The sequence below is a fragment of the Hoplias malabaricus genome, chromosome 1, assembly GCF_029633855.1.
Source record: "Hoplias malabaricus isolate fHopMal1 chromosome 1, fHopMal1.hap1, whole genome shotgun sequence".
Lineage (NCBI taxonomy): Eukaryota > Metazoa > Chordata > Actinopteri > Characiformes > Erythrinidae > Hoplias > Hoplias malabaricus.
In genome coordinates this window covers 18,727,477-18,755,001 of record NC_089800.1, presented here as the reverse complement: position 1 = coordinate 18,755,001, position 27,525 = coordinate 18,727,477, and the positions used below count along the sequence as shown (strand labels likewise).

Below are 27,525 nucleotides of genomic sequence, written 5' to 3'. Positions count from 1 at the left end.
ATAGGTATGTTTATAAAGGGTGTCTATAGATCCTTGTTCATTTAGTGTAAGACACATTCACTGTAGGACAGTTGTGGTTTTGGCTTGACACTACACCCCCTGCCCCACTCCTGAGAGCTCCACCTTCATGGGGTGTCTTATTGATCATGCCTGACCCTTTGAGACCCACTGAAATGAAACCGTGTACTGTGTTGTGTGATGGCAAGAGGCAGACAGCACTAAAGATTGCAAACAGTAATTTATTGTCCTGGCACCAGAACATCATCAAAATCCAGCCTGATTATCTATGTCGATCAGTAACAACACAACTGAGACCGGGGGGTCAACATTGCCAGTGGTTTTTATGTTTTTGTTTTGGTTTTTTTTATTTTTATTTTTTTCTCATTTTCTCAGAACATTTAGGTGAACTTTTTTAATACAATTCTTTTTTTTCTCCTTGCAGGTTTGTTGCTTTTAGTGACACCGACATCTGCACATAAAAATGATATAGATTTATATTTATATGTATATTTATATACTCATCATTCTCTATGAACATTTCGGCCTAGTATTTTACGGTGTGTTTTTTTTTTCCTGCCAAAATCAAACAGTAGAAGCCACCCGTTAGAAACAGACATTGCCTCTCGTCTCGAAACATCGATCCACACACAGCACGCACTCAGCTAACATAGAGAGAGAGAGAGAGACGGAGTGTTTTTGTACATCTTTGGAGGGAATTAAGCTTGCAAAACTTTGCCCTCCTGGTAGTGCTCCGGTGTCATCTAGATTAGTCGCTTAATTCCAAGATAAAAGAGGTTCAATCAAATTAGAAGACATTTAGGAACAGAACAAACAAACCGGAGAGGATAGAAACTGGTCAGAAACGAAGGGTTAAAACATCTCCAGTGCTAATTTAAGTTTGGCACATATGTCAGTTATCTCTTCAGGTTAGCACAGAGAACTGAGAACCACATGGAACAAAGATGTTTTCTGCTGGAAATGGATGACAAAACACATTGTATATCCCTCCTCCCCCCAAAAAACTGAAAAAAACCCCCAAACAACCAAAACCCAGAGAACAAAAAATCGAGTATAATCCCAACCCTCCCAAAATATTTCAAATATCTACATCTATTTTTTTAGGCAGTGAGAAAGCACTTCATCAACAAGGAGGTGTGGAATGATTTTCTCGTAACTGCTTTTTAAAAATGCTGCTTTAGATGCCACGAACATACTCACGTTATCGGAACGAATAGTTTACTGCTAGATACGTCCTCCTCGCTCTCAGCTTTGATAAAAACGGGACACTGATAGCTGATACATCTCTTTCTAAAGCGGTCTAGCTTTTTTTTTTATGTTTTGTTTTGTTTTTCTTCCTGTTTTAAGAACTGTAAAATGAACCCCGAAGCCATTGGAGGCTCCAAAGGGCAGCAGTGTAATGTACACAATTTACTTGTTATTCTCTGTAATGTACACCACGTAGTTTACATTGACAAATTAAAAAAGTACAAAAGAAAAGTGTAAAAAAAAATAGAGAGAAAGGCTGGAAAAATCGAAAACGCATAACATTACACACACAAAAAAAAGAAAAAAAAATCAAGATGATTCACAATGAAGTGATGGAAATACATAAGGTAAAATTAAAATAAAAAGTGATAAGCTGTTCCTTGTTCTCTCTCCAAACTCATCTTATGCAGTATTTCACCGTGCTTTTACATTTCCTATCTCTTAACTTTCCGCCGACCTTCCAACAACTTCCCTTCTTGTTTCAAATGCAATTCCAGCCATTTTCCAAAATTCTCCAGAATTCAATGATTAAGATGTAAACAAGGTCATTTAGAGTGGTTTAATGTGACATGCTTCACTGTAGGGAAGTGTACAGAGTCAGAATCATTCCCAGTGTTGGTGATAGGAACCAGATGTCTATAAAGTTTATTGTTTCTAAAAGCTCCTCATATAAAAGTGTTACATAAACTCCAATTAGGATATATATTTTCTGGGTTAAGACTTTTATTTTATTGATATTTGAGAGTTTTGTGGTAATATTTAGGCTTAACATGGATTTAAAAACCATATTCTTGGTGGGGTGGTACACATAGGGTGTTATAAGGCAAAATAGTTCCCAGTTAAACCATATTGTTTCAGGTTGTACCACCATTGTACCACTGCCATACAGAAAGTAAGAAGACGTGAGGGTTCATTGGTTATTCTGTATGTTGTTATATTTTGTATCAAGACTCCTGCTTCCGTTCAGCACCTCTAGGAAGAAACGGTCACTGAATGTCTCTACAGTGACTGATGTAATATTAAAACAATCTGCATGACTTGTCTGCATCTTTCTGGTAGAATTTCTTTTGTGTCATCTTTCAGAGATCCTTTCTTTGATTTCTCTTATTTGTGCTGCTACCCAGCCACAACAGCAGTCCCTCTCTGAACCCCACACCCTTCCTCCCTCTCTCTGGAATCAGCTTTTATTTTTTGACAAACGAAAAAACTTGCTGACGGAATGCTTAGTGGGTATGCATGCACATGCACAGTTTTCCAGCCTGTCCGCAAAAGCCACCCCCCACCCGCCCCCACCCTCTATCCTCCAGGGGTCCTCCGAGTCCTACACCCAGGAGTCAGGCGAGGCGGGGTAGTGACTCGTCTCGTAGTTGAGTTCGCTATAGGGCCGAGCGGCGGAGTAGAAGTCTACGTAGTTTCCGGTGGACTTGAGTCCCAGGTGCATACTGAGATCAGTGGTGGGAGCGGGACGGTGGACTGCGTCCTCGAAAAACGGCTCCTCAAAGTTTCTGGTAGAGTTCTGAAAGGGGGGAAGTGTCTCGTAGTCCTTCAGTGCGCTCTCCTGTGCCACCGGATTCACTGGGATCTGAGGAAAGCACAGAAACCAAAAAGTTAAAGGGATGTCCGTATTGTGCCTCCTGTATCAAATGGTGCTCAATGGCACGCTTCAAAACAAAATTTTCTGAGATCATTTTTAAATTGAATGAAAGTGTTGCATTATCACTCATTTTATATTCAATATCACATCAAGGCTAATGTAGAAATAATAAGCAGTTCAACTAGTTTGAAATGGATCTATACAAAGCATTTTAATTTAGATGACAATAAGCTAAATCTAACAAAAATGTTTATATATATATATATATTCCCACTCAAAAAATAACCATGCTGTCAGGATCACGGAGGCGGACGCACACGCTAAACACAGTGAACTTTATTAACACGAACTATAACAAAACAGAGACAGACTGACTTGGGTAAAAACAAAATGAGTAACAGATGAAACAGATAAGGAAACAAACCAAAACGAGGAATAACAGAAACAGACAGACTTGGAAACCATGAAACAACAATACAAATGACTGACCAACGGGAGAGACACAAGGGAACTTAAATACCAGACACAGACAAGATACACCTGGAACAGATAATGAGAGTGCAGGGTATCAAATGAGACACAGACGAGGAGGCGAAACAAAGGCGAGACTAGGGCGGAGACATGGACAACAACAAACAGAGCCATGTGCTAAGAGAGCACATGGCAGGGAAAACAGACATGACAGGATGAGGGCGTGACACATGCATACTATGTTAATTTAAGCTTGCCATTTGCCTTCCACTCTAGATGACCAAACTATTCCATTGATTCAGAGTTGCTGAATATATTCTTGTTTCATAGTGTTTCTTTTTTCCTTAATTGACTTGTTTCCCCTTTTTGCTAAAAGGAGAAGTCTTGCCTTGTGAGATACCTGAAACATTTCAAGACCTGGAACAGATCATCAGAGACACATTTCACCTTCAGAGAAACTTTACCCTGGATGCTGATCTTTCACCAAAGGCAGGAACTTAATTAATTGAAGACATAGTATGATTTTCCTATACACTTTGCACAAAGAAACGGAATCTGTAGAGAACAGTGAGTAACAGCTGGTTGTTGATTGGTTTTAAAAGGTTATTTTAATAGACCTGTAATGGTCTTGTTTTTGAAACAAAGCGGTTTTACTTTCTGTTTTTTTTTGCATTTTTAATGTAACTAAAGCTCTAAAAGTGTGGTTCAATTCACAATTATATATTCAAAAAAAGGTATGTTTATTTAATCTGGCTTAAATTAGTTACTGTGTAAACAGGTTTCACTAATTTATTGAAATATGTAGGCAAGTCATTCAGGAACTTATTACAAATGTGTGTTGGTTAAAACAAGAGTCTTTCCCTCGTGTATTGTTTTGATTGAGATTGAATGTGATTGTGTGCATGTAAAATTCAAACAATTTTTGTTTACAATGTATTTTTGTTATTTGTTGATTGTTGGGATGAATGGAATGAATTCAATAAATGTAACTTAAAGTTATACATTTTGTCCAAATCATTATTTACATTAACTTAAATTCCTTACATGAAGTATGTTCCACTCATTATTTTAGCTAAAATAAACTTGATTTGGGGCGACACAGTGGTGCAGCAGGTGGTGTGTCGCAGTCACACAGCTTCAAGGACTTGGAGGTTGTGGGTTCAAATACCACTCCGGGTGACTATGAGGGATTTGGTGTGTTCTCCCTGTGTCCGCGTGGGTTTCCTCCAGGTGATCCTGTTTCCACCCACGGTCCAGAAACACACGTTGGTAGGTGGACTGCTGACTCAAAAGTGTGTGTGAAGTCGCTCTGTGAACAACTGGTGCCTCCTCGAGTGTGAGTTCCTGTTTTGCGCCCAATGCAAAACGTTGCCTTGTTTTTTTTTTTAAGTAAATCCAAGACATCATTTTTTCCAGTGTACGCTTAGTCATTTTCAGCTCAACTCATCCGCCAGCTCTCTCCAAATTTCACATTGCCACAAAGCGAGATGAAGACCAGGACAAGACTGACACAAACACAGCATAATTAGACAGCTCAACATGCTCAAAGGAGAACACTAGCAACCTTGTTCTATTATGTTAGCTAAGAGATAACATGGGGCATAGAAGAGTAGAGAAGGAGGCTTTGGATTGAGAGGGGTTTGAAGGACCTGTACTTTCTCCTCCTTCAACATCCCTGGCTGAAATATTTTTTTTTCTTCCCAGAAATATTGGACTGTTTTTCTTAGCCTGTTTACCATGCGGTACACACAGTGCAAACAGCTACGGGTCTTTCCAATATCTGTTGGGAGAAAAGTTGGGAGATACAAGGTTTTGGCATGTTGGCATCCGCCTGTATAATATCCTCCTCTGCTGCTGCAGTCCTGGACTGTGTACTGGAGCTCTGGAGAACTGTCAGCACTGGGGCCCGAGACTCTGCTTGGGAAGCCTCATGAATTTTGAATAAGAACGAGTATTGGAATAGAAAAAAATGAGATGTGACTAATTGGAAAAGATGCAGAGCGTCATGCTCTCTGGAAGGAGGAGCAGACAGAGCAGACATGTGCGGGAAGCCAGGCTTATCAGAGGCTCCATTGGCTGCAGCTGCCAATCTGAAGAGCCATCCCTGTCATATGAACTAGCATAAGGCCTGGACGCTAACATGGCCAGAGAAATCTGACTAATTCAGGAAAGCACTGAGCACAAAGAAGATAACGAGGGAAGCAGTGTTCACAGTCAGTGTGGTGACACCTCTGTTGATGCGTTCCAACATAGGGAACGGTGTAAACAATCCTTGACATGGTAGCGACAAGAATGACTGCTAATATTGCTAATAGCTCAAAGGTCAAACACGGTGAAGAGACCCTGAATTATACAAGTGAGTGTTGATGTACTTACACATATATCCACTGACATCCAAATAAATCATACAAATAAATAACACTCGTTGATTTTTGTAAAGTCCTTCTTTGCAAGATGTGGGCTCATTTTGAACTGAAGGTTTAAAAAGCACTGAGCACTCCACTGTGGACTGGTGGAGTCTATTGAAACATTTATTAGGCCTTCAAAAGTGTTAAAAGAATGTTTGGTTGCAGAAATTCAACAAAGAACCACCATCACAGGCCTCCAGAATCATGTGGCTGGTCTTCATTATCACAAGTTCACAGCTTGCGCCATCTTATAAACAACATCTGACTGGCTTTAGCAAGGACAAACAGTCCGCTGCCTTGTTTTTGTCAGCTGTGCGTTCATACTCAGCGAGAAGGACAGCTGTCTCTCTTCCTGACAACACGCATTAATTACGCTCATGTGCAACATTTGGACATGCGCTGCCTGCTTCATTAACTCTAAAGAAACAGCACCTTGGCGATTGGTTCGTGTTTCGTTGCACCACTTTTTCTCATTGTGCTGAGGATGGTGTGGGTGTGAGATGAAATATTCACAAGATCACGAGGCGTGACGCTGTATGATACGAGACCTTGAGCCGTCTGCTCATGAAAGACAACTCTAGCATGTCCAACTGCGCAGACAATTAGCCATTTAGAATCAGGCTTGGTGGAACTTCACATCAATTTAAAACGAGGACAGATTATCATCCTTGAGTTTGATGGTTTAAACTAATCAAGTTCAGTCATTGATAATGGTTTATCAACAACTGTGGTAAAGTGTCAGTGTACTGCAGTATATTGTGTGTATTATGTACACTGTGGTGTTATGAGTATTGATAGCTACTGACAGTGTCAGTTTAGAGCATTTTGGCCTCTCATGTTTTTACTTGGTTATGACTTAAAATAACAGCCCAGAGGCTTTTCCAATATGGCCGCTGTGTGGACACACTTGCCTGTAAGGACTGTGGTTTCAGTGATGTCCCTGCTCTATGCTTATCTACTGTATTTTGTTCTGGTGTCTTTGTGATTTCATTGCTCTGTTGTGGTTTGTTTTCTACGTTCCTTATGTGCTGTATTTATTTTTGTCTATTTTTATATGCCAGTTGTACCTTGATCATCATTTGTGTATTAAAAGCCTTGGTATGTCCTAGCTACTTTCTGTAGTTTCGCCAGAATTCACTGCTTGAAATATGAATGGAGAGTATTTGTGATGCTCAAAATGGCATTTGTTTACAGAAAAAATTTCCTTTCAACAAAAACAGCCAATCAGCTTGCTGATATGCCACAAATGCAAGAGGTTCTGTATTTTTTTTGGCACTAGTGGGAAAGCCCCTGCTTTGATATGAAGATCTGCTCAGGTGTTGTAGCAAGAACAAGAAGAAAAATCTTTTTTTGGTACATGATTGAGCCCAAATCTACAAACTATTCATCAGTGTTTTTTTAGATTGTATCAGTGATTTAAAATATGTATCTGAAATGGTAAATTAACATTCAGTTTAGAGCATTTTGGCCTCTCAAGTTTTTACTCTGGTATGATATAAAATAACAGCCCAGAGGCTTTTCCAATATGGCCGCTGAGTGGACACACTTGCCTGTAAGGACTATGGTTTCAGTGATGTATGTAATGTGTTTGCAGACTTGTTTATTTTGTGTTTATATTTGACCAGTGTCTCAGTTGTTACATTAACGCTTTTGCTTCTGCGGTTGTTCCCCTCCATGGAAATATTATATAGCTGTCAAATGGCCACAAAAATGTTAATGCAAGTCATCTAGGATAACACATAATCTGAGCTATTCTTAAAGCAACAATCATATGATTCACAAATAAATAAATTTGGCCCATCAAAATGGATAATTTCTAACATTTGTACAATAAACTGGAAATACCAGTGCTGGACATTTTTGGTCTTTTGGTGGTGGATTTTTCAGAGGCTGAGGTTTTCAGTGGAATCATCAATTAGAACAACCATACTTTACTAAATATCTGAATAATAAAGAAGCATTTCTTTACAAACACAGTCAAAACCCATGAATGAACATTTCTGCAATATTTTAGCCTTTACCACTGAATTTGACTTGCCATTGTATTTCACACTATAGATATATCTGTATTCTGATAAAGTCATTTTTACCTGGTTGTGTTTGATCTCTTCGTTTGGAGTCACATACGAGTTGCGGAACAGAGTGGAGGTTCCACAGGAGACTTGAACTGTGGAAAGATTTGGGGAAAAGAAGGGTAAAGAGTGGGTGGAATGAGACGTTTTCTTTTTTGCTAAGGCAACAAGATAAAAACAGCAAGGAAAAAGGCAATTGGTAGCTTTGAGTCACACAGAAGTGAGACAGAAACGAGTTGGAGTCACAGGAGGTCGGTAAAAGAAAGAGAAAACTTTGACTGTTTGATACGATAGGCACTTATACCTGGGTTACAGAGCAACCAAGCACGCTGAGGGGCGGCAGGAACATAATTAGCATCACACTGAGTTTAACACAGAGTTCAAAGGGAACCAGATCACTGCAAGCACCTGCTGCGAGCTTCAAGCTAACACCTATAGAGCCAGCAGCTATTGTCCCAAAGATCAAACCTCCAGGATGTGATGACATCGTACCCAATGCCATCTTTAAACCATTTAAAGCCAATGGCAAATGAAGCAGTTTAAGCCTCTCTTTTTCTTTTTCAGCTGGAGGTTACGCAGCTAAAGATACTCACATAAAAGGCTTAAGGAAAGTAAATGTGGATTTTGTAACCATGTTTAAGCTGATATGCTCTACAGAGCATCTCTGATACAGGCATCTAGGTGTCAGCATCCATGGGTGTTTTTTTATTTTTGGCATGGGCACAATACTGAAGACTGATTGCTTGATTTCAAATTGATTTATCTCATACACGGCTCCAATCCCTGTGCTAGAGAGGGTCTCAACACTCAGAAGCACAGAAACACATCGCTCTCTTCGTGTCCAGGGGGTGGGGTGGTAAAAGGGTCCCATGATGTTGTTAATGAGGAGAAGAAAACCCTTCTGCTCTGTTAGCCATATTAGCCTTTTGATCATAGGATCTAATGGAAAACTGTTAGCACGTTAGACCCCAACAAGTTTTCTGCATGTTAAAGACTACAAGCACAAGCCATGTATTCTTTTGTCTCATTCTTTCTCCCCTATAAATAATCTGATCCCCCTAGCCCTGCACACTGAAAGTGGAACCGATATTTGGAGTGGAACAGAATTTATAACAAATAAAGTATTTCTCCTTGTCTGAAAACGTGAGTGAACAGTGAGAGATGTTCCCATGCTGCAGTGAAGCTGAGGCCCAATCCCAAATGTTTCCCTACACCCCCTGTAGGGCACAGTGTAGGTCATAATATAATGGTTTCTGCAGTGTGTTTTTTGTCAAAAAAAAAGTTTTGTCAGCTACACAATTCACATTTCCACTGTCCTGGTGAAGTACTTTTATTTTTATTATCTTTGATGTGCATTATATAAGGTGTATCATGCCATGTGGGACATGGCCCAAACTCCTCTCTACTAACTAATGCAGACAAACAGAGTTATGCTTTAAATATTATGCAGATAAATGGGTGAGGAATTCATACTCACTAATAAATCGAAATGAGGACTAAACGTGCTGAAAACATTCAAACGTCACAGTTTCCATTTAAGTTGAGTAAGTAATATGTGTAAGTACTCCATATGGTAGCTACTCTGCATAGTGATGTCACATGCAGCCCATGACTAATGGCTCTTAACAAACATAAGAAAAGAATCATGGGAGAAAATGACTGCTCTCCCATTATAAATAAACATTATGGTTTATAAATGTAGTACTCAGGATGAGTGTTTGCCTACTTGGTCGAATCACCAACACTAGTGTCTGAAGGCTGAAAAATGCTGGTTGCTGTTAGCACAGCCCTACTGTAGAGACAGGTAGAGAAACTAGTTTCAAAGCCTTGACTAATGAGGTGAGAGAATTATTAGCTGGATCAGTCAGGTCCTCGGGGCTGTACATGACGCTCCATCTCTCCCTTACTCCACCCCCTCACACGCACCCCTGCTCTTTTTCCTCCTCCCACCACCACCTCCTCCTCCTCCTCCCCAGAGCATCCCCTACCTGCCATGGCGTCTTTCCTGGATGTGTGCTCGCCTTTGTTTCCATGGAAACTAGCATTGGTTCCAGTGGACTCGTAGTCTGTCTTCCTCTCCTTGAGGCTGATCATCTCTCTGGGTGAGGCGGGGGCGCTAGCTGCAAATCAGCACATCACACACACACACACACACACACACACACACACACACACACACACACACACACACACACACACACGCCATTTTTCATGAGTATCTGGAGTCACACCACTCTGTATTCTCATTCTCACCTCTCTCTCTCTCTCTCTCTCTCTCTCTCTCCATCTTTCTTCCCTGTCACTGAAGGAGATGAAAGGCACCATGAGGTGTGTATCATTACTCTTCATTAGCACTGCTGTTCGACATCGCACCGTGGACGTGATTTCCGTTGGGTCAATGCAAAACGTTAGTCCTTTGTAATTCCCACAGAAGTGTGTGTACACCAGTGATGTATTTTAAGGTTAAATGAAGCTCTTGGCAGGGAATCAAATTTAAGAAAAAAAGCACACACAGATGGCCACGACACACTATTTCCAGCACTGTGGATATGTGTTAATAATTTACACAGATGTTTCCAAGTTTCAAATCAGTTTTTCAATAACATTGTGGCAGTGGAATGACCCTAGGGTCCCTAAACCAGTGGTCAGGGTTTCAAAATGTTACAAATATTATCATGGAAGAACCTGACAATAGCATTCATTCATTCATTCATTCATTCATTAATTCATTCATTCATTCATTCATTCGCATGCATGTCTGTGGACAATATTACACATGCAGCCAGTCATCCACACACTCACACCTCTGGAAACTTTCAATGTGTTTTTTTTCACTGTGGGAGGAAACCAGAACTCCAGGAGGAAACCCATGCATACACAGGGAGAACACTGACAGTGACCTAGGACACGCACTCAACACACAAAGACCCTGGGGCTGTGTGACAGCGACACCACCTGGTTGTTTGCTTCGTTTGCAGCAATAACAAACTCTACTCTTCTGGGAGGCTATACGCTCTGTGTTGGAACATTGCTGTTGGGACATGATGGTACTCAGCCAGGTACTGGAAAACCGCCTACTTAAAATTACAATTGGCGTTAAATTGTCTGTATCTGTCAGGCCTTATTGTCCAGCTAAGGCCAATGGCATGAAGAACACAGCAAACACAGTCCACTCCCAGCTGGAAGTCCTTGGCAAGACCCAGCACTAACCGGATCAGTAGCGGTCAGCCTGCAGCTTCGGACCCAGGAGTGTACATGCACACTATCTCCAGAGCTCACGGGTGCTCAAGGGCTCTTCAACTCAGCCATAAAGGATCTCTGAGCCCCTCAGAGCAGGACTTAGCACAAAAATCTCCATCATACACCCACTCCCGCATCACACAGAGCTTGGTGACTAGGATCAAGCTGCGACACACACACACGCACACATATATATATATTTACACTCCAGTGTCCAGGGAGCATATGGGAGTTACGTGCCCTGTTCAAGGGCACATTAGATGTGAATTCTGAGGGAGGGGAAAGCACTGGGCTGCACCCTTTGGGTTGCCAGATCCTCTAGGATCACAGTGCTGTCATGCTGCGATCTTTACAGAAAGTCTCTCCTTGAGCACACTATTAGCACACTAATTACATGCTTGCTTTACATTTCTAATCAGATAAAGCATTAACGGCCTCCTGCAGGCTCTCTTCTACAGAAGTACCATCTGAAATCTAAAATCTACATCAACACACATATAGCCTCGCATAAATATGCATATAAATGATTGCCTTCATTAAGGAGAGGGAGCTTTCCCCTTGAGTCAAAACAATGAGCTGAGAGACTGGTCTTCTGATGGATTTCGTATTGTAACTGCCCCAGGATTGATTCCACTCAGGAACAAAGGGAAGCAATTTTCAGAGGAACGTCTGTCTAAACACATTTATTCCAGCTGTGGATTACGCTCTGATCTAGTTGTCTTTCTTTGAAGTTGCAAAATGTCTCCATTGATGCTGAAAACGTAAGTACTATGGCTCTCCACGCAAGCTAGTGTTTACCAAGTCTGTGACCAGTGTATGTTTTCAGTGTCAGAGGATGTTGTGTCTAGAAAAAACCTCAAAAAAAACCAAAAAAAAAAAACCCACAGTGTTGCTTTGTCTTCTACCACAACCATCTGGAGAGTATAAATCTACAGATGCAATATTAATGCACCTCTCCACTCCTGCCATGGTTATACAGCCAGGCTGGGGACTAATCAGTAATTAATGGCCTTCAATGGTGTGATGTATTAAACAAATACCACCAGAGATACATGCTGCCGTGCAGCCACGGATCCTTCTTTAACTTTTCATGCCTCCTCTTGGCATATTTTCCAAGTCTTTTAACTGAAGGACTCACAGCATTCACGCGCTGCTTTTTTAAAGCTGTCAACATTTCCAATGAGAGTCTGTAATGAGAGTAATTAAAGCTTTTGTTAATCTTGAAAAGTAATGAAGCTGCCAGAAATCTCTGCCACAGCTGTCATCAAGAAAGTATTGATCCAGAAAGCATAGATGAGCATAATTCAGTACGGTATAACACCTCGGCACTGCTTTACCTGTGGTGGCATCACTAGAACGCTGGCTATAGTGCACCACCCACATGATCATGACATCTGTTCAGTGGGGTCCTAGGGTGCTCCCATTTCACTGAGGCATGCAGGGGGTAAGTCAGGCATTTTCGGGACTTTACCTGGACAATACCCAGATTTTATCCTGCTGGCCCCCTAGAGCAAAATCTGGAGTGAGCGTGTGTGTGAATAGAACCGGTAATGTTCCGGATAATCACACTGTACACACACGTTTCCAGCTGCGGAAACCACGGCCAATCTGCAGCAGTACACTCACCACACCCCTGTTCTGGAGATTTGAAGTTGTGCTTTTACAGACTGGCTCTACAGAAGTGTAGGCATGTGTTCTATTGTGAGAAAATGTGCCCTTCCTCCCATTCAGCAGAATGTGTTTCATCCTCAGCGTCATGTTTCTACATATGACGGCTTTAATTTGGCGTAAGGCCTCTACTCTAAATTGATTTAACATTTTTTAAACATGAGTAAAGTCTATATTCATTAGGCGTCAAGCTAATTAAAAACCGCTTAATCAAGTTCTGGGATCTGTTCTGTGCTCAAGGTAAGGCATGCGGGGATTGATTTCCTGTGAAGAGATTAGATGAAATTGAAGGTACAATGTCATATGGATTTTTGTTTTATTTAAAAGTCTTCAGCGTGGCGCAAGGCCTAATCGAATATTGAAGACATGTATATAACAGATTGCCAAGCTGATATGCACTCCTTTCATCTCCTATTAAAGATAAAGGTTTTAATAACACAGATAAAGGTGTTTCATGAGTCTGTGAGTCTTCAGCATGTTTATAATCCCTTACTCAGTAGTACAATAACTGGTGGAGTGCGCATTTGGGCTCAGTTTAACAGCTCGCTTTAGATGGCACTGTTTCACTGACAAGGCTCAAGAGCCTCATAGCACTCGTAGCAACATATCACCTCTCTCTCTCTCTCTCTCTCTCTCTCTCTCTCTCGCTTTCTCTCGCCCGCTGCTAGCATCCTGTCTGTGGATGTGTTTGTGGTTCGACACAATTCTTCAGGGAGCCTGTTTTTGGTTTTTGTTTTTTTGTTTTTTTGAAGGAAAGAGCTTTAGGGGAAAGGTCTGTCCTGACCTAATGCTTCATGGATGTTTTTCTTAAATGGAACATTTTCCTTTCCTCTGCATCTGGCACCTAATAATGGAAAAAATACCATCCTCCTTCCAGAGCTAGGCCTAGTCACGTACAAGCCCTGTTAAAGAAGTAGTGGAGACATCTATTTCCTCATTTTACTGCTCTCTAAAGAACCTCCCACTGGAATAAATCCCAGAAAAAGAGAGAAAAACAAAATAAACACTCGGTTTTAGTTTTAGTTTCTCTGATAAAAGCAGCTCTGTCGTCCCACTCGGCTGAGGTTTGTGTGTACGGCAGGTGGACTGTTTTACCTCCCTCTGTTGGCTGATGTCTTGGCCGTTCCTGAGCTTATGGCTCCGCAGATAAGGAGAGGATATCCCCATATGCTGCTGAATTCAGAGCTCTCCTCCTCCTTGTTACCTGAAGGCGTTTTCCATAATTAGCCCTAAAAGTCACAACCGTAGAAATGTAATACGTTCGGGACATTATTATAATGTGTTATGTCGAGTTATCAGTGCCGCTAACGGCTGCGGCACCTTTAATGCACTCTCCTAAGTTGAACATTTGAACCCTTTGTAGTTACATCCAGAGGCACAGCTGTTTGTGTGCTGTTGTTGTTGCTTAAAAGCATCAGCTTGACCCAGCCCACCTGAGGTCTTCCTATAACCCCCCACCACACACACACACACATCCCCAGCACCCTCCTTGGAAATCACTCCGTGTCTTGAGTGCTTATATAAGCAGTTCACGCTCTCGCCCACACTGACCATATTCAACAACACAAGGGCGCCCTCCACGCCACGGGGTCATCTTACTTGTCCATTATTAAACGATGAAGGCAGCAACAAACACAACGTCCTTTCCTAAGCGTTCACAAGCTGCTTCAGCCTCCGTTGCTCTCCCCCACCTTTACTCTATCCAGTGACGTCCCAAAATTAATCTCCCGGCTGCTCCCAGCGGCTCCCAGCCTGTCCCTCACCTGACACCTGACATCCCACCCACCCGATTCAGCTCAACATCAATCATATCATTCCACTCTGGTTCACCTCCACAGAAGCAGCATATGCTCATAAACTACTAATGAAATCACACAGCTCCACTTCATCCATCGTCAGCGTCTATTAGAACGGCCCGTAGCCCTGCCTCCACCCACTGCGTGTGCTAACGTTTGCAAAAACAACCTTCACCTGTCAAGAGGAGTGTGAACTGAAAGAGAGGCAGCTGCACATGAGCCTAGAGTTAGCCTTAAATCAACATAGCCAATGCCAAGTGATGGATAGATGGGTCTAAAGCCCCCTTTGTGTTGGGCTCTGTAGAGATTTCAAGATTTTTCTTGAAAAAGGAAGCCATTGTTTTGCTTATATAGGAATTAACATGAACATTTCTTTTTTTATATATATATAATCAACGGATGTATTTGTGCAGGAGTAAACTGCGAGGACAACACAGATCTTTTCACTCAAGTGTTGCTCTCATCCTTTCACATTTAGTATTTTATCATCAGGGGCACAGCTCTTGATCAGAATGCTGGAGAACTCCATGTCTCTCTCTCATTCTCACTTACAAATGAATAACTATTACATATGTCTCTGCTGCAGCAAGGTCAAGGCATCATGGGATAATTACAGTGCAGTGGTACGTTATTAAATTACATGGGCACATCCATTTTGAAAAAAGCCCTTTTGGGGCTGGGCTCTTGTTTATCCTATCAAATGTTAAATACAGTGTGTGTGTGGATGATGCCTCTGAGGCTCACAATGTGATGATGTATTATGAACAGCTCTGTACCATTGCTTCCCCCTCCATCACGCTTATGCCTCCCCACCTGCATCTTTCTGTCAACTTTAAGGCCTCGCAAACACATAGCACTGAGAAATAGCTCAGCGGGGTGTCAAAGTTAGAAAACAGCGCTGGGTCTATTATGATAAACATTTAAAAGTGGTTTCAATTTCAAAAACAGTCTTTGAAATAGGCCAAAAAAAAAGGAGCTGTCATGGAAAATTATTTTTTTACACTAAAAAATTGGTTCCTAATGAATTCTGACTAACAGCTCATTGGACTAAGTGCAGAAACACTGTAGAAAATGCAGATTCTATATTTATCTTGTTTTGTGGGAAGATATTTTATATTTTACTGTCTGTGAGGAGTTGGTGTGTTCTCCCTGTGTCCGCGTGGGTTTCCTCCGGGTGCTCTGGTTTCCTCCCACAGTCCAAAAACACACGTTGGTAGGTGTATTGGTGACTCAAAAGTGTTCGTAGGTGTGAGTGTGTGAGTGTGTGTTGCCCTGTGAAGGACTGGCGCCCCCTCCAGGGTGTATTCCTGCCTTGCGCCCAATGATTCCAGGTAGGCTCTGGACCCCCGCGACCCTGAACTGGATAAGCGCTTACAGATAATGAATGAATGAATGAATGAATGAATGCTCATCATTAAGTGTATCCAGTGTTTTGCCCTGGGAAACCTCTCCTAAGGATACGTTCATTTATAGCCATAAACTACATATTGCGGTTAAGACAGAATCAGCTGTACCTTCATTTTTTTTTTTTTCTTAATTTGGTTGCTAAGGTGTTTTGTGCAATGGTTTAATGAACTTTAATGGATTCCTTAAATGGTAAGACAAAGATAAGGACAAAAATGTAAGTACATACATTTTTTTTTTCCAGATCTACTATTGCTGGACATTGAACCAAATTTGGACGGTGCAGGCTCAAACACATTAAACACAATAATAAAGAATTTAAAATCTAATGTTCTATAGTAATTCATTAGTAATGGCACACACCTAACCCCTGTTTATTTGAGTGGACAGACGGAAATGTATTTCGCTGCAATGTTGTACTTGTTTAACTTTGTATGTGACAAAATAAAGAATCTAATCTAATCTAACACAGTAGTATTTAGTACAATGTGAGTACACAGAAATAGTACAAATGATGAAAAAAAAATTACTGTAGAAATTAGGAGAAAATACTACATTTGATCAAAATATATATATAAAGACAGCTCTACCAAAATGATATGAGAGATGTTCTGGCACGGCTGAATCACTGATCAAAATCAATAAATCATCCAACATGGAGAGAGAGGAGATTTAAGTCTAATGATAAGAGACGACTCCAGAGTCCTGTAAACGAAGAGCTGAGATGGGCCCACCTTTAAAGTCAATGTGAATGTCCCCCATAAACATGTTTCACAGAATATCAAACGCGGATGTATAATACACTGATTCATGGGAAAATTAATTAGTTATTTGTGCTGTTATTGGCTACAACCAGATGCTAATTATTGGTTATTGGTTTGACTCCAGAAACTCCATATTGGTGTATCCCCACAGATCACCCAAGCCTCAGCTAGTGGAGGACAGTGTACTGCTGTGTCTAGTGTAAGTTCCTCAGTCACTTAAACTCCCATTAGCTCCCAGTTTCTCTCCTCCTCAGTTTTCTCCTACAGCATCATTCCCAAAAGCTAGCTGCTGCAAAAATCACTTTTCTGCTTCATCAGCATGCTAAACCTACCGGAAAAGACATTATAGCCCACCAGCAAGACAACGAATCCCTTCTCTATAGAAGAGCAGGTCATTAACTGCCATTTCCTGGGTCATATAGACACTTTTAGGTCCTCTATTTGATCAGCTCAAGCCTCATGGAAGTAGGACAAAAAGATATGTACATTATTAGACACTAAATTCATACTGGAGCTAAAATGAAACAACTATCTTGAACAAAATGCTAATCGTAAGGTCGGTTGCTAGACTGACATGTATCTTTTCAAACAGAGCCAGTGTATGCACACTTCAGCACCATGGAGAGTGACACAATCGTATCAGTGTTACAATCAATACCTCCAGGCTGCATTTTCCCTTTAAGCGATAGGATTACACAAGATAACACTGCAGTTTCTTATGTTTTGGTGCTTCAATTTAGGGTTAGGATTTTTCACACTGGGTTGCCAGACATTCACATGAACACCTAAAAATATATTTAGCACACAATTACATTTTGTACCCATTGTAAGTATTCTGAGTATAGGGTGTTTTAACAAACATGTACAGATTCATGTTGAGACCAGCCTGCTAGAAAAGAATGTCAATCACCCATGAGTGGGAAATCAGTGTTAATCAACTTGTGTTATCACTATTTCCACCTCTAAGACTGAACCAATATTTTAATAATTTAACTACCTCCTCTACATAGAAAGAACACACTCACCTGATCGATTGTTGGGGGAGGTCCGGACTGGGGAGATGGAGGGGGTGCGGGAGGAAGAGTAAGGTCTTTGTCTGTCCCTCTCTATTGTGGAGGCAGAGCCAACAAAGTGGTACTGTGAGTAGCCGTCCTGGACAGAGATGAGAAGAAGAGAAGGGGATTTCAATTAAGAGTTATTATGAAAAGCGCTGGTCGTTGTAATGAATAATGAAGCAAAGAGGAGGCATGAACTACAGAAACATATACCCTCATATGAAAGATATAAACACCTGCTTTCATACTGAACAGTGGAGACTGAATCTCAATTCACTCCGCACTGCAGATATGGTTACACTCTACCCCCAGAGGTCCTACTCAGGGGCTAAAACCCTACACCAGTCTTGTGAAATGTCCCACTCATTGACCATATTCAACAACACAAGGGCGTCCTCCACACCACGGGGTCATGTCCCACTCATTCAGCTTGAATTTCCACCACAAGGACACTACAACCAATGGCAATCCTTATTCTGAGGGTTATTCCACAGTGGATCCACTCTTTGGTCCCATGGCGCAAATGCTTTTGGAATGAACTGGAATGTTGTTTTTGATACAGAACTAATCAAAATCACCAATGTTTATGTGGCTGGATGCAATCAAATCATCATAACACGGTTCCAACATTGAATGCAAAGCCTTCCCAGAAGAGAAGACGCTGACTCTCATATCTCTGTCAGCCTGTCTGGATAATTTAAGACGTCTAGCGTGGAGTCACCCATGTGATCCTGCCCTGAATCGATGGCAGTGCTGTCCTGAGAGTGATGACACAGCTCCAGACTGGATGGCGGACAGAGTGGAGGATCGTATTTCATCATGCCCTGCACAACAATATGCTGCATCATCAGAGTTTGCCAGGTCCCCTACTCTACTCACTCTACCCCACTGTGTGAAAGATGTTCAGAATGGATAAAGAATAGCTATTGTTTAGAACCACAATAGCAAACTTGAAATAAGCAAGTTTTAGCTTCAGCTCAAGGCACTGTAGATGTTATAAATACACCACTCTCTTAACGTAACATTCCACAACAGGTTCCACAAACCACCTTTGGTTTCCTGAAGAAACCTAGATGTCCAGAGTTAGAAGTAAATAAATAATAATAAAAAAAAATGAAAGCACCATCTCATTGTGCCTGAATTCCAGGAAGGAATTAAGCTTAAAGCAACACTAGGTAAAATTCAGTATGATTGCATCTGCCCTCCTCTACAAAGTTTCCTACCCTCCCCCAAATGTTACATAGTGCAGTTTCTGCAGTGCTGAGCCCAGTGGTAGCAAAGGCAGAGAATCTATAACAGCTCAGTGAATGATAAAGCTGTAAATGTAAGGTACTACATAGTGTTGGTCTAAATCATATAGTGAGTGGGATGTCTTTGTCATCTAGGCTTAGTGTTAATCAGGGTCTAGGAATATCGCTTACAATGTAAAGGTTCTGCAGAGATTGGGACCCCAATTTGAAGGTAGCTACAAGACTGTTCTTCAACATTTAGAAAGATCCTTTACACTCAGACCAAGCCCAAACACCTGCAGTCACCTCTTCTAATAAAATAAACTCAGATTTAGAAGCTCTTACTGCTGACACGGGTATATAATCTCCACAGTATAGCATTACCAGTAAAAGCAAATACTCTCGAGCAGCTGTGCATGAGCCTATAAGGTCACCACACCCAATGCCAAGTGTAGAAGGATTAAAAAGACCCCAGTGTTGGAAAGTAGAGCCATATGAGAGTCCTCTGAGAGTGATGATGATGCACAATTCAGTATCTTTGTCATGAATTGGTCTAAGGTTCGCTGTCTGGGAAACCATCCTATAGTGTGGATCTCATACAAGGCTGTGAGCAATAGTTGCTTTGAATTTCTCACAGTGGAGATGGACTCTGAAATAACCAGACCTTTGCAGAGGCAGGGCTGACACGGCAAGGCCGAGAGCGCTAAACGTGATCTTTCACCTCTTCCGTCATAGAAGATAAAAGCACAAGTGAAAAATGGCTGACCAAACAGGAACAGGCCTCCGAGGATGTGCTGTCATTTTGTAGTTCTCTAGCACCGTCCAGACGAGCCCTGGGTCTATACCACTTGTTTCTATGGGAACCATTAACGCCGTTCCTGACAGTCATTCCCAGTCCAAGTCCGACCCATAAGCGCCAAGGCTATTTTTGACCTTTGATCTTTAATCCCACGTCAGATATACACATTTAACCTCTGCATTAACCCATTAAAGGCAGCAAATACACACACACACACACACACACAAATACACACACTTGGAGCAGTGGGCAACTGCCTTGGCTCCCAGGAAGCAGTTGGAGATTAGGTGCTTTGCTCAAAGTCAGAAACGGATGTTGAGGGAGGTGAATGCACTGTTTTTGTTTTGTTTTTTTTCTTCTCTTCCCTGCCCTCATTTTTCCTGCCAGTACCAGGGACCAAACCAGTGTCTATTCAGTCCCCAATGCCTATGTAAAGGGACGTGAGTCACCAGTAAGAACTTGCCACACTGGGATTACAAGACTCTTCTCACAGCCAGTATTTATTTTTCAATCAGGCAAAACCTTGAGTCCTTATGTGCACCATCTACCAAAGATGCCTAACCTCTAAAGTCTATTATGAGTAAAACTGCAATGTTTATGCAATTACAGCACTTTCCAAAACAAGTTGACCAGCATGGCTACAGTACAGGCATCAGAGGAGTCGGTGCTGGTTGTTTACAAACTGAGCTATCTGTCAAAACATCTCATCTTCTGGAAACAGAAGATGTTTGGTGGATGAAAGACTGAGCGGTAGATTAAGGACAAGCGGACAAAAAAGTGGAGAGAGAAGTAAGCCTTCCTGCAGTATTTTGGCGTCATGGCTCCTCTGATAGCCACCAAGAACATTCCCCTTGACACCCACTTGCCCCATCTATGATGGGTCTGTTTCTGAAGGGGGTTTAGGGGTGAGATCAAAGGGTGGGCGCTTTCTGATGCTGAGCAGTTCAAAGCTGCCCCACTTTTCTGCACAAAGTCCTTCCACTGCCAACACACACACACACACCTCAACCACATTTCCCTGTCGGCAAGGAGACGCAGCTGTTGCTACGTGACTATTGTGCTTCTTGCAAGTAACAATGTCGGACAGGCGGCTGAAGGCCACTGGATCCGAGGAGAAGAGGCACAAAGCACCAAGTAAACGGCGTTTTTCGCCTGCGTCCTGCTGGCTCAGCCTGCAGAGGAATCCCTTTTTAGCTGCGCCATTTCAGCCACCCCCCGTTCCTCTTTCCTCAGCGTCAAACTTGAAACGAACAAGGCAGCACATCTGCGTCTTTACAGGGAAGAAGACAGCAGTGCCTGCCTTGAACCTGCAAAGGATGGATGCTCTTTTTGACGTGGCCCACTCTCCTGAGGAAGGCAGTCACTTGAAAACAATATGTTTTAAGGAAGAGTGGGTTTCAGTGCAATTTCAGGCCCACAATCACAATTATTCCTCCATCCCATAACTCCTTTCAGCCTCTTCATTAGCAGTGCCCCTGCTAATGTGCCAGTGATTGATGGACTTTGAAGGACATATTAAAGCTAAACTTTCAGTCCTACACGCCATGAATAGCAAACGCAGGCAGGATGAATCTGCATCGTAATCCATTATTCGGGGATCAGCACATGGTCCAAAAAGCCCATTTTTAAAGTGTTACTTCCACCCTTATGCATGACATGCCACCTAATACTCATTTTGAGATAAGACCATGGACAACAGGAGAAAGCAGCAAAGCCGACTGAGGAAAGCTCCCATGGCACCATACTCTACCAACAGCAGTTAACACATACACGGGGAAATGTCTCTTTGGGAAGCTAGTGCTTGGTCGAGCAGTGGGCGGTGTTCATTACCGAGGCCCCCAAGGTACCCAGGCAGATGCTCAGCCCATGCAGCAGTGGACCCTCAGGAATGCTGAGAGATTGACAGCCCTGCTGCATGAACAATTGCGATAACCCTGTGGAATGATCCAGGCTTCTCAACGAATGCTGCCTAAATTGGGATCTAACGTCTAGGCCTTTACAAAAACACAACTTAGAAGTTAGGCTTTTGGACTTAGTATGAATCTTATACTGAAAGCTATCAATCAGTAGGTTGTAGTCACATTTTCTTTTGTTTTTTTGGGTGCCTTGGGTGCCATATTGAGAAGTGACTGTCTGGTTTCAGAACACCACATTAATATAAACAAATGGGAAACATGGATACATTTTTCTCATACATAGCTATCTCCCTGCACTTGAGAGGGTCTCACAACACTCACAACACAAAGCACAGAAGCCCTCTGATATTTTACATTATCAAGTAAAAATATGTCATTGTGTTCCTTAATGAGTATATATTACAAAAAACGCAAAACATTATCCATTGTTAGCCATATTAGCATTTTCATCATGAGATCTAATGGAAAACTCTTAGCACATTAGTCTTCAATACATTTCTTCTTTGCTCTTGTGGCTGAATCTGTGAGAGCTGTTCATACACAGGTCATATACAAGCTTCGGTAATCATATTATTTAACTTGTGTTTTGTGTAGTGTGCAAGAGACTACAAGCTCATACCACATATTCTAATGTCTCATTCTTTCCACACTGTTTACAGGTAAAAAAGCTGATCACACTGTCCCTGGAGCAGATACACGGAGGATAATGTTTTATTGTGACTGTCTGCCTAATGTTTTTCTCTGATAAAGTAGTTCTCCTTGTCTGAAAGTGTGAGTGATCAGTGAGATGATTCCATGCTACAGCAAAGCTGAGGCAGAATCCCAAATGTCCCCCCTACACCCTCTGTAGGGCACAGTGTAGGTCATTGGAGCACTAGTGCATTCTTTGTGGAAAACAATTATATTATCAGTTATAAGGTTAAATTTCTCTGTCAAACTGCACTTAGTGCAGTAAATTTATTGCAATATCTGTGATGTGCACCATGCAGGGAGTATGGTGCTATTGGCCCAAGGTTATTTCTACTGACTGACGCAGATGAACAGAGCTCTGTTAAAAAACATTACGTGCTAAAATGGGCCCGCCTTCATTTAGGACTTATAGGATACTCAGATTTTGCTTCAAGATTTTTCCAAATGCTCTACAAACTTTCTCCTCACAACTGTAGTAGGAGTTGTTTTGAGGGATGGCTATGGGCCTGCATCTATAATCAGAGCCTGGATGATCCTGTCAACTCCCTCTACAATAAAGGAGGCCTGGGGCTTGGGATCATGAGCATGAAGACTTCATCTCTCAAAACCCAGACATTTGTTTCACTCAGGTTCTCCTTCAAAAGGCCTAAACCCCTTCCAGCCTTCAGGCACTGTGTACCCACTCAACCCTGCAAGTCCAAAATGGCTCCCTATGCTTCCAGACAGATGGTATGCACTGGAAGTTATGAAAACTAGCCACAATTTTGCCTGGTCTAGAACTGCAGTTCTCTGAAACAGGTCTATAACATGGCTGTCCAAACTTCTTCCCGCTTTCTTGTTTCAGGCCTTTTATCTACACTTGTATTAAAAGTACAGCTGAATAACCGCATTGTCCAATAGTTATATATTGTTTACTTATAGACACCTATTGGCACGTTACCACCTTCCCTCCTTCAAGGGCATAGCATACCATGTCTCTCCATTATCCCTGCATTTTCTTGACACACGTGCACCCACTGCAGGAACATCTCACCTGAGGTGTCACAGCTGTCTAATCGACACCTGAATAAAGCACAGGGTGGGAGAGGGGGTTGTGGTGGGGGTGGGGGTGCACGGCCACATGGAATAACTGTCATTACTCAGAACAGACATGAAGTGCAGAGGCCCTGCAAATGTTAATAATAGCAATCTGTACAGTAGCGCACTTTCTTTAATGTCATCCCTAGTGACATTTCCATGGCTCAGAAGGAGCAATGTCGAGAGAAGAAAAACTAGAGAAGGAAAAGACCTGCAGGCAAAGAGAATGGGACCAGAGAGGAAGAATGAGAATTAAGGAGAGAGAGAGAGAGAGAGAGAGAGAACAATAAAATCTTAAAAATAAAAGTGCTACAAAAGGTTCTTTGAGTGATTGAGAACCTTTTTTGCTAATACTTTTAAATGGGTAAAGAACCTGAAGATCAAGTGATGGATTTTTAAACCTTTAAATGGTTCTCCACACTCACACATTTCTTAAACAAACGTGGTTCTTTATGGAACCAAATGTGGTTCTTCTACAGCGTTGCTCAAAGAACCCTTTATAGCACCTTTATTTTTAAGAGTGTAAGAGCATGCATGGGACTTACAAAAATAACTGATAACAACAAAGGGATAGAGATAGTGGGGGCCAATTAATGGAGTTAAATTTAAGCCAAAATATATTGTATTTGTTTACTGTGATTTGAAGGCATACATCAGTTTCTGAATCCAAATTCATTAAAGTGAAAACACAGTATGTCAGTTACGTGAGTAAATTTGCAATGTTAGTTCATTCAGTTTGCCTTCCGCATTCATTTTGTGCTTTTCATTCATTCTGATTAGCTTCTACAAGTCTGTGGTTTTGTTGCACTCTTCTCAGAATCACAATCATAGAACGTGCCATAATATCAGTTTCGTACTTAGAAACAGTGAATTGTATGTGTATTACACATGAAGGTAGAAAGGCAGATTTGAACTCTAAAAGTTGATCCCACTTTATATTAAGTGTCTCTAATAATTGTGTAGTTACACGTAAACAACATATGCAACAACACATGAATTAGTACCTGTTACAGATGGAGTACAGTAGTAAAGCTTATGTAATTACATACATGTATCAACTTTAGTTTTGCCTTGTGTAATTACACAAGTGGATCTTATTAGTTGGAAGAGGATAATCTCTCTCATGTAATTACACACATGTAATCACGTGTAATTACGTTAGTGATCAGACTTAATAATCAGAGTTACACTTTAAAATAAGTGAACAGTTCCTGTGCAATTATGTACGTATTGTGTAATTACTGAGTGGTGATACAGACATTGCTCAGGGGTAATGAAAATGCATCACTTTTAAATAATTTCATAAATCTTACATTGTGAAATAATGGACACCTGAAACTGGTCACAATGTCTCAACTGTAACATAAATATGAGTTAAATGTTAGAAACTGTGGCAAATCCAGTTCAATGTCTTAATGTAAATTAATAAATAACAGCCAGAAAAGGCTTCTGGAACCAAAAAGTCTTGTTCCAGTCTGATTACTAATGTAATTACATGTTTGTATTTACAGGAGAGAAAATATGTTTTTAGAACTATGAAGATCCCCTTGTGTAATTACAAAAGGCAAAACTGAAGTTGATACACACATGTAATTACATATGGTTTACTACGGTAACAGGTACTAATTCATCAGTAGTTACATTGTTGTTGCATGTGTAACTACACAGTTATTAGAGACATTTAATGGAAAGAGGGACCCACAAGTTTTGTAAAATGTTCATTCACATTAACTCACATTAACACATTAACAACCCAGAGAAGTGTGTGGAGCTGGCAGCTATGGTCACTCCCAGCTCATGATTGCTTGCTGCTCTTCACAAGAAAAGATTTCGTTCCATCATGGAATTTGTATTGAAGATAACTGCCAGAGGTTAGATAACTGCCAGAGCCATGAGTTTGTCAGAGGCTAGAACATGGAAGACCCCAACATTCCCCACATATTTCACTTTTTGTGTTTCAAGTGAATACATTTACATTCAAAATTGACGTATGACTTCAAATCACAATTTACAAATACAACACTTTTTTTGGCTTAAATCCAACTCCATATCTGTGGTCCTAGTGGTGCTCCAGCAAACGCAGGCCAGCCAGCTCTTGTACATGTCCCCAACTTCTGTATACGGACAGACAGAAGATATTTCCACTGCCATGACATAGGACAGTGGATTTGTGGCTGTTCCCAGGCTCTAAAAAGGTCAGGTAATGTGGTGCACCACATCCCTCTGGACAGGAGTACCCAGACTTTGCTGGACAAGAGTCATGTGACCTCTTGAGGACAACGTCATGGAACATTACGGGTCTCCCACCTCAAACCTGGCCTTTAACTCTCAGAGAACTTGTTTTTGTTGAGACGCAAGGACCTGGGGCATTTTTAAACCTGGAGGGAGAAACGCTGACCTGTCACAGTGGGTACAGGCTTTCTTTACGTACACACATCCTCAACTTTATTCATCTCGCTCTCTCTCTCCACTCCAGATGTCAACGTTTATTCTGCAAATAACTCTGTGATTATTATACAGTTGCTAATCTTGATACTTATGAAACTAATATATAAGTGGTGCCGTTATGAGTATGAGGCACTATTATTATGTTCTACACAAGTTATTATAGTCTTTTTGCGCTAAAATTAATAAACATTCTATAATTACGTAAACTTCATTACAAATTTGCATAATCAGTGCTGTACAGACAGTCGACATTTAAAAGGAATAAGTGAGAGGAGAGACATAATGAGTGCAGAAGTTTCCAGATGGGTGTACTGCAAGATTTAATGAAGTCATAAACTCCTGTGACGATCGAGTTATGCAAATTTTTAAGCATTGGCCCTATCATCCGGAGACTGCGAGTTCGATTCCTGCCTGAGCTTTCCGACGCGGACGATTCAAGGGAGCACCAGCAAGACTCACTTTCCCCCACATTACTCAGTATGAGGCTAGTCAATTCAGGCATTGGTTGCATCTTAACTGACTCCATGGACTATGCAGTCCAGTTTCGTTTTTGCAGCAGTGGTTGGAAAATATTGTTGCTGTCCAATGAAAAATCTCCATTATTGTGGCATTTTAGTTTAATACAATCAATTTGAACATGATATTTATTTTTCCTTCATAGTTAGTCAAATTTCATTACGAACGGACCAATAGAAATGCTCAAAAATTACTTGGAATACAATCTTTTTAATGCTAAAGGGACCCTATTTTGGGAGATACATGTTTTTAAAAAGATAACAATAATATGTAGTAGCTGGCTTCAATTCTCAGAGGACATTTGTGCTAACATTCACCCTCCCATCAACCAGGAGTCCAACCAGCTAGTGGGCGGAATTGAGAAATCTCTTAAATTTGAGAGGAAAAGAGGTTAAAAAGAAAGCAAAGCTCTAAGAAGGAATTCCACCAGGTAGGGATTGATTAACTTGACCTTGCAAATAAGTCTTAAATTCTTATGAAGCCAGAACTGAAGTTGTATATGGATAAAAACTATTTCTAAAATATTTTTCAAGAATTGACATTTTGACATCTCCAGTGCTTAAAAAAATAACAAAAATTAGGACAATTTATGTGTCAGTTTTCTTTAGCGAGCTCTTTGTTCCTGGCAAAGTTTGGACCACTTAGTCATGCACCTCTGAAGGCCAACCTTTCATTAAACATAGATGGTCCACATAATTCACGCAAGAGATGAGGCATTCGGGCTGAATGGAGCCGCACAATGGCGAGAGCACGAGGCACGAGAAACGTTATCGATTGGACGTTTTCTGTAAATATCAGCGAGACACAGGCCATTTTACCCCTCAATGGGCCTCTCTCTCGCAGTGTCTGTGACAATGGCTGAAGCTGTCTGCCCTGCACTGTACTGAATAAAGGCTGAATTACACATCTCTAGCCTTCTGAACATTCAAACTTGTAGTTATGGATTTCACAGCACGAAAGCTATTTCTCAGCTCTGGAGAACCTCTGCAGTTGAAGCCGAAATGTGTGTGTCTGTGTGTGTGTGTGTGTGTGTGTGTGTGTGTGTGCGTGTTTTTTTTTTCCTGACAGCAGAAGTTCTCAGAGTATAAATATTTTCCCAGCATGGTTAACCA

At 41.3% G+C, this 27,525-nt stretch overlaps 1 protein-coding gene across 2 annotated transcripts in view; it reads right to left on the bottom strand.

Annotated features, from left to right (window-relative positions):
• Positions 1-252: 252 nt before the first annotated feature.
• ctnnd2a (catenin (cadherin-associated protein), delta 2a) overlaps positions 253-27,525 on the bottom strand; it is a 386,140-nt gene continuing 358,867 nt past the window's right edge. For both annotated transcript variants that reach the window (XM_066663258.1, XM_066663348.1), the window contains 4 exons: positions 17,709-17,835; positions 9,800-9,931; positions 7,830-7,906; positions 253-2,848 (listed from right to left, as the gene is read on the bottom strand). In XM_066663258.1, coding sequence (XP_066519355.1) covers positions 2,588-2,848; positions 7,830-7,906; positions 9,800-9,931; positions 17,709-17,835 — 597 coding nt within the window. In that variant the 3' untranslated portion in view covers positions 253-2,587. The remainder of the gene's footprint in view (positions 2,849-7,829; positions 7,907-9,799; positions 9,932-17,708; positions 17,836-27,525) is intronic.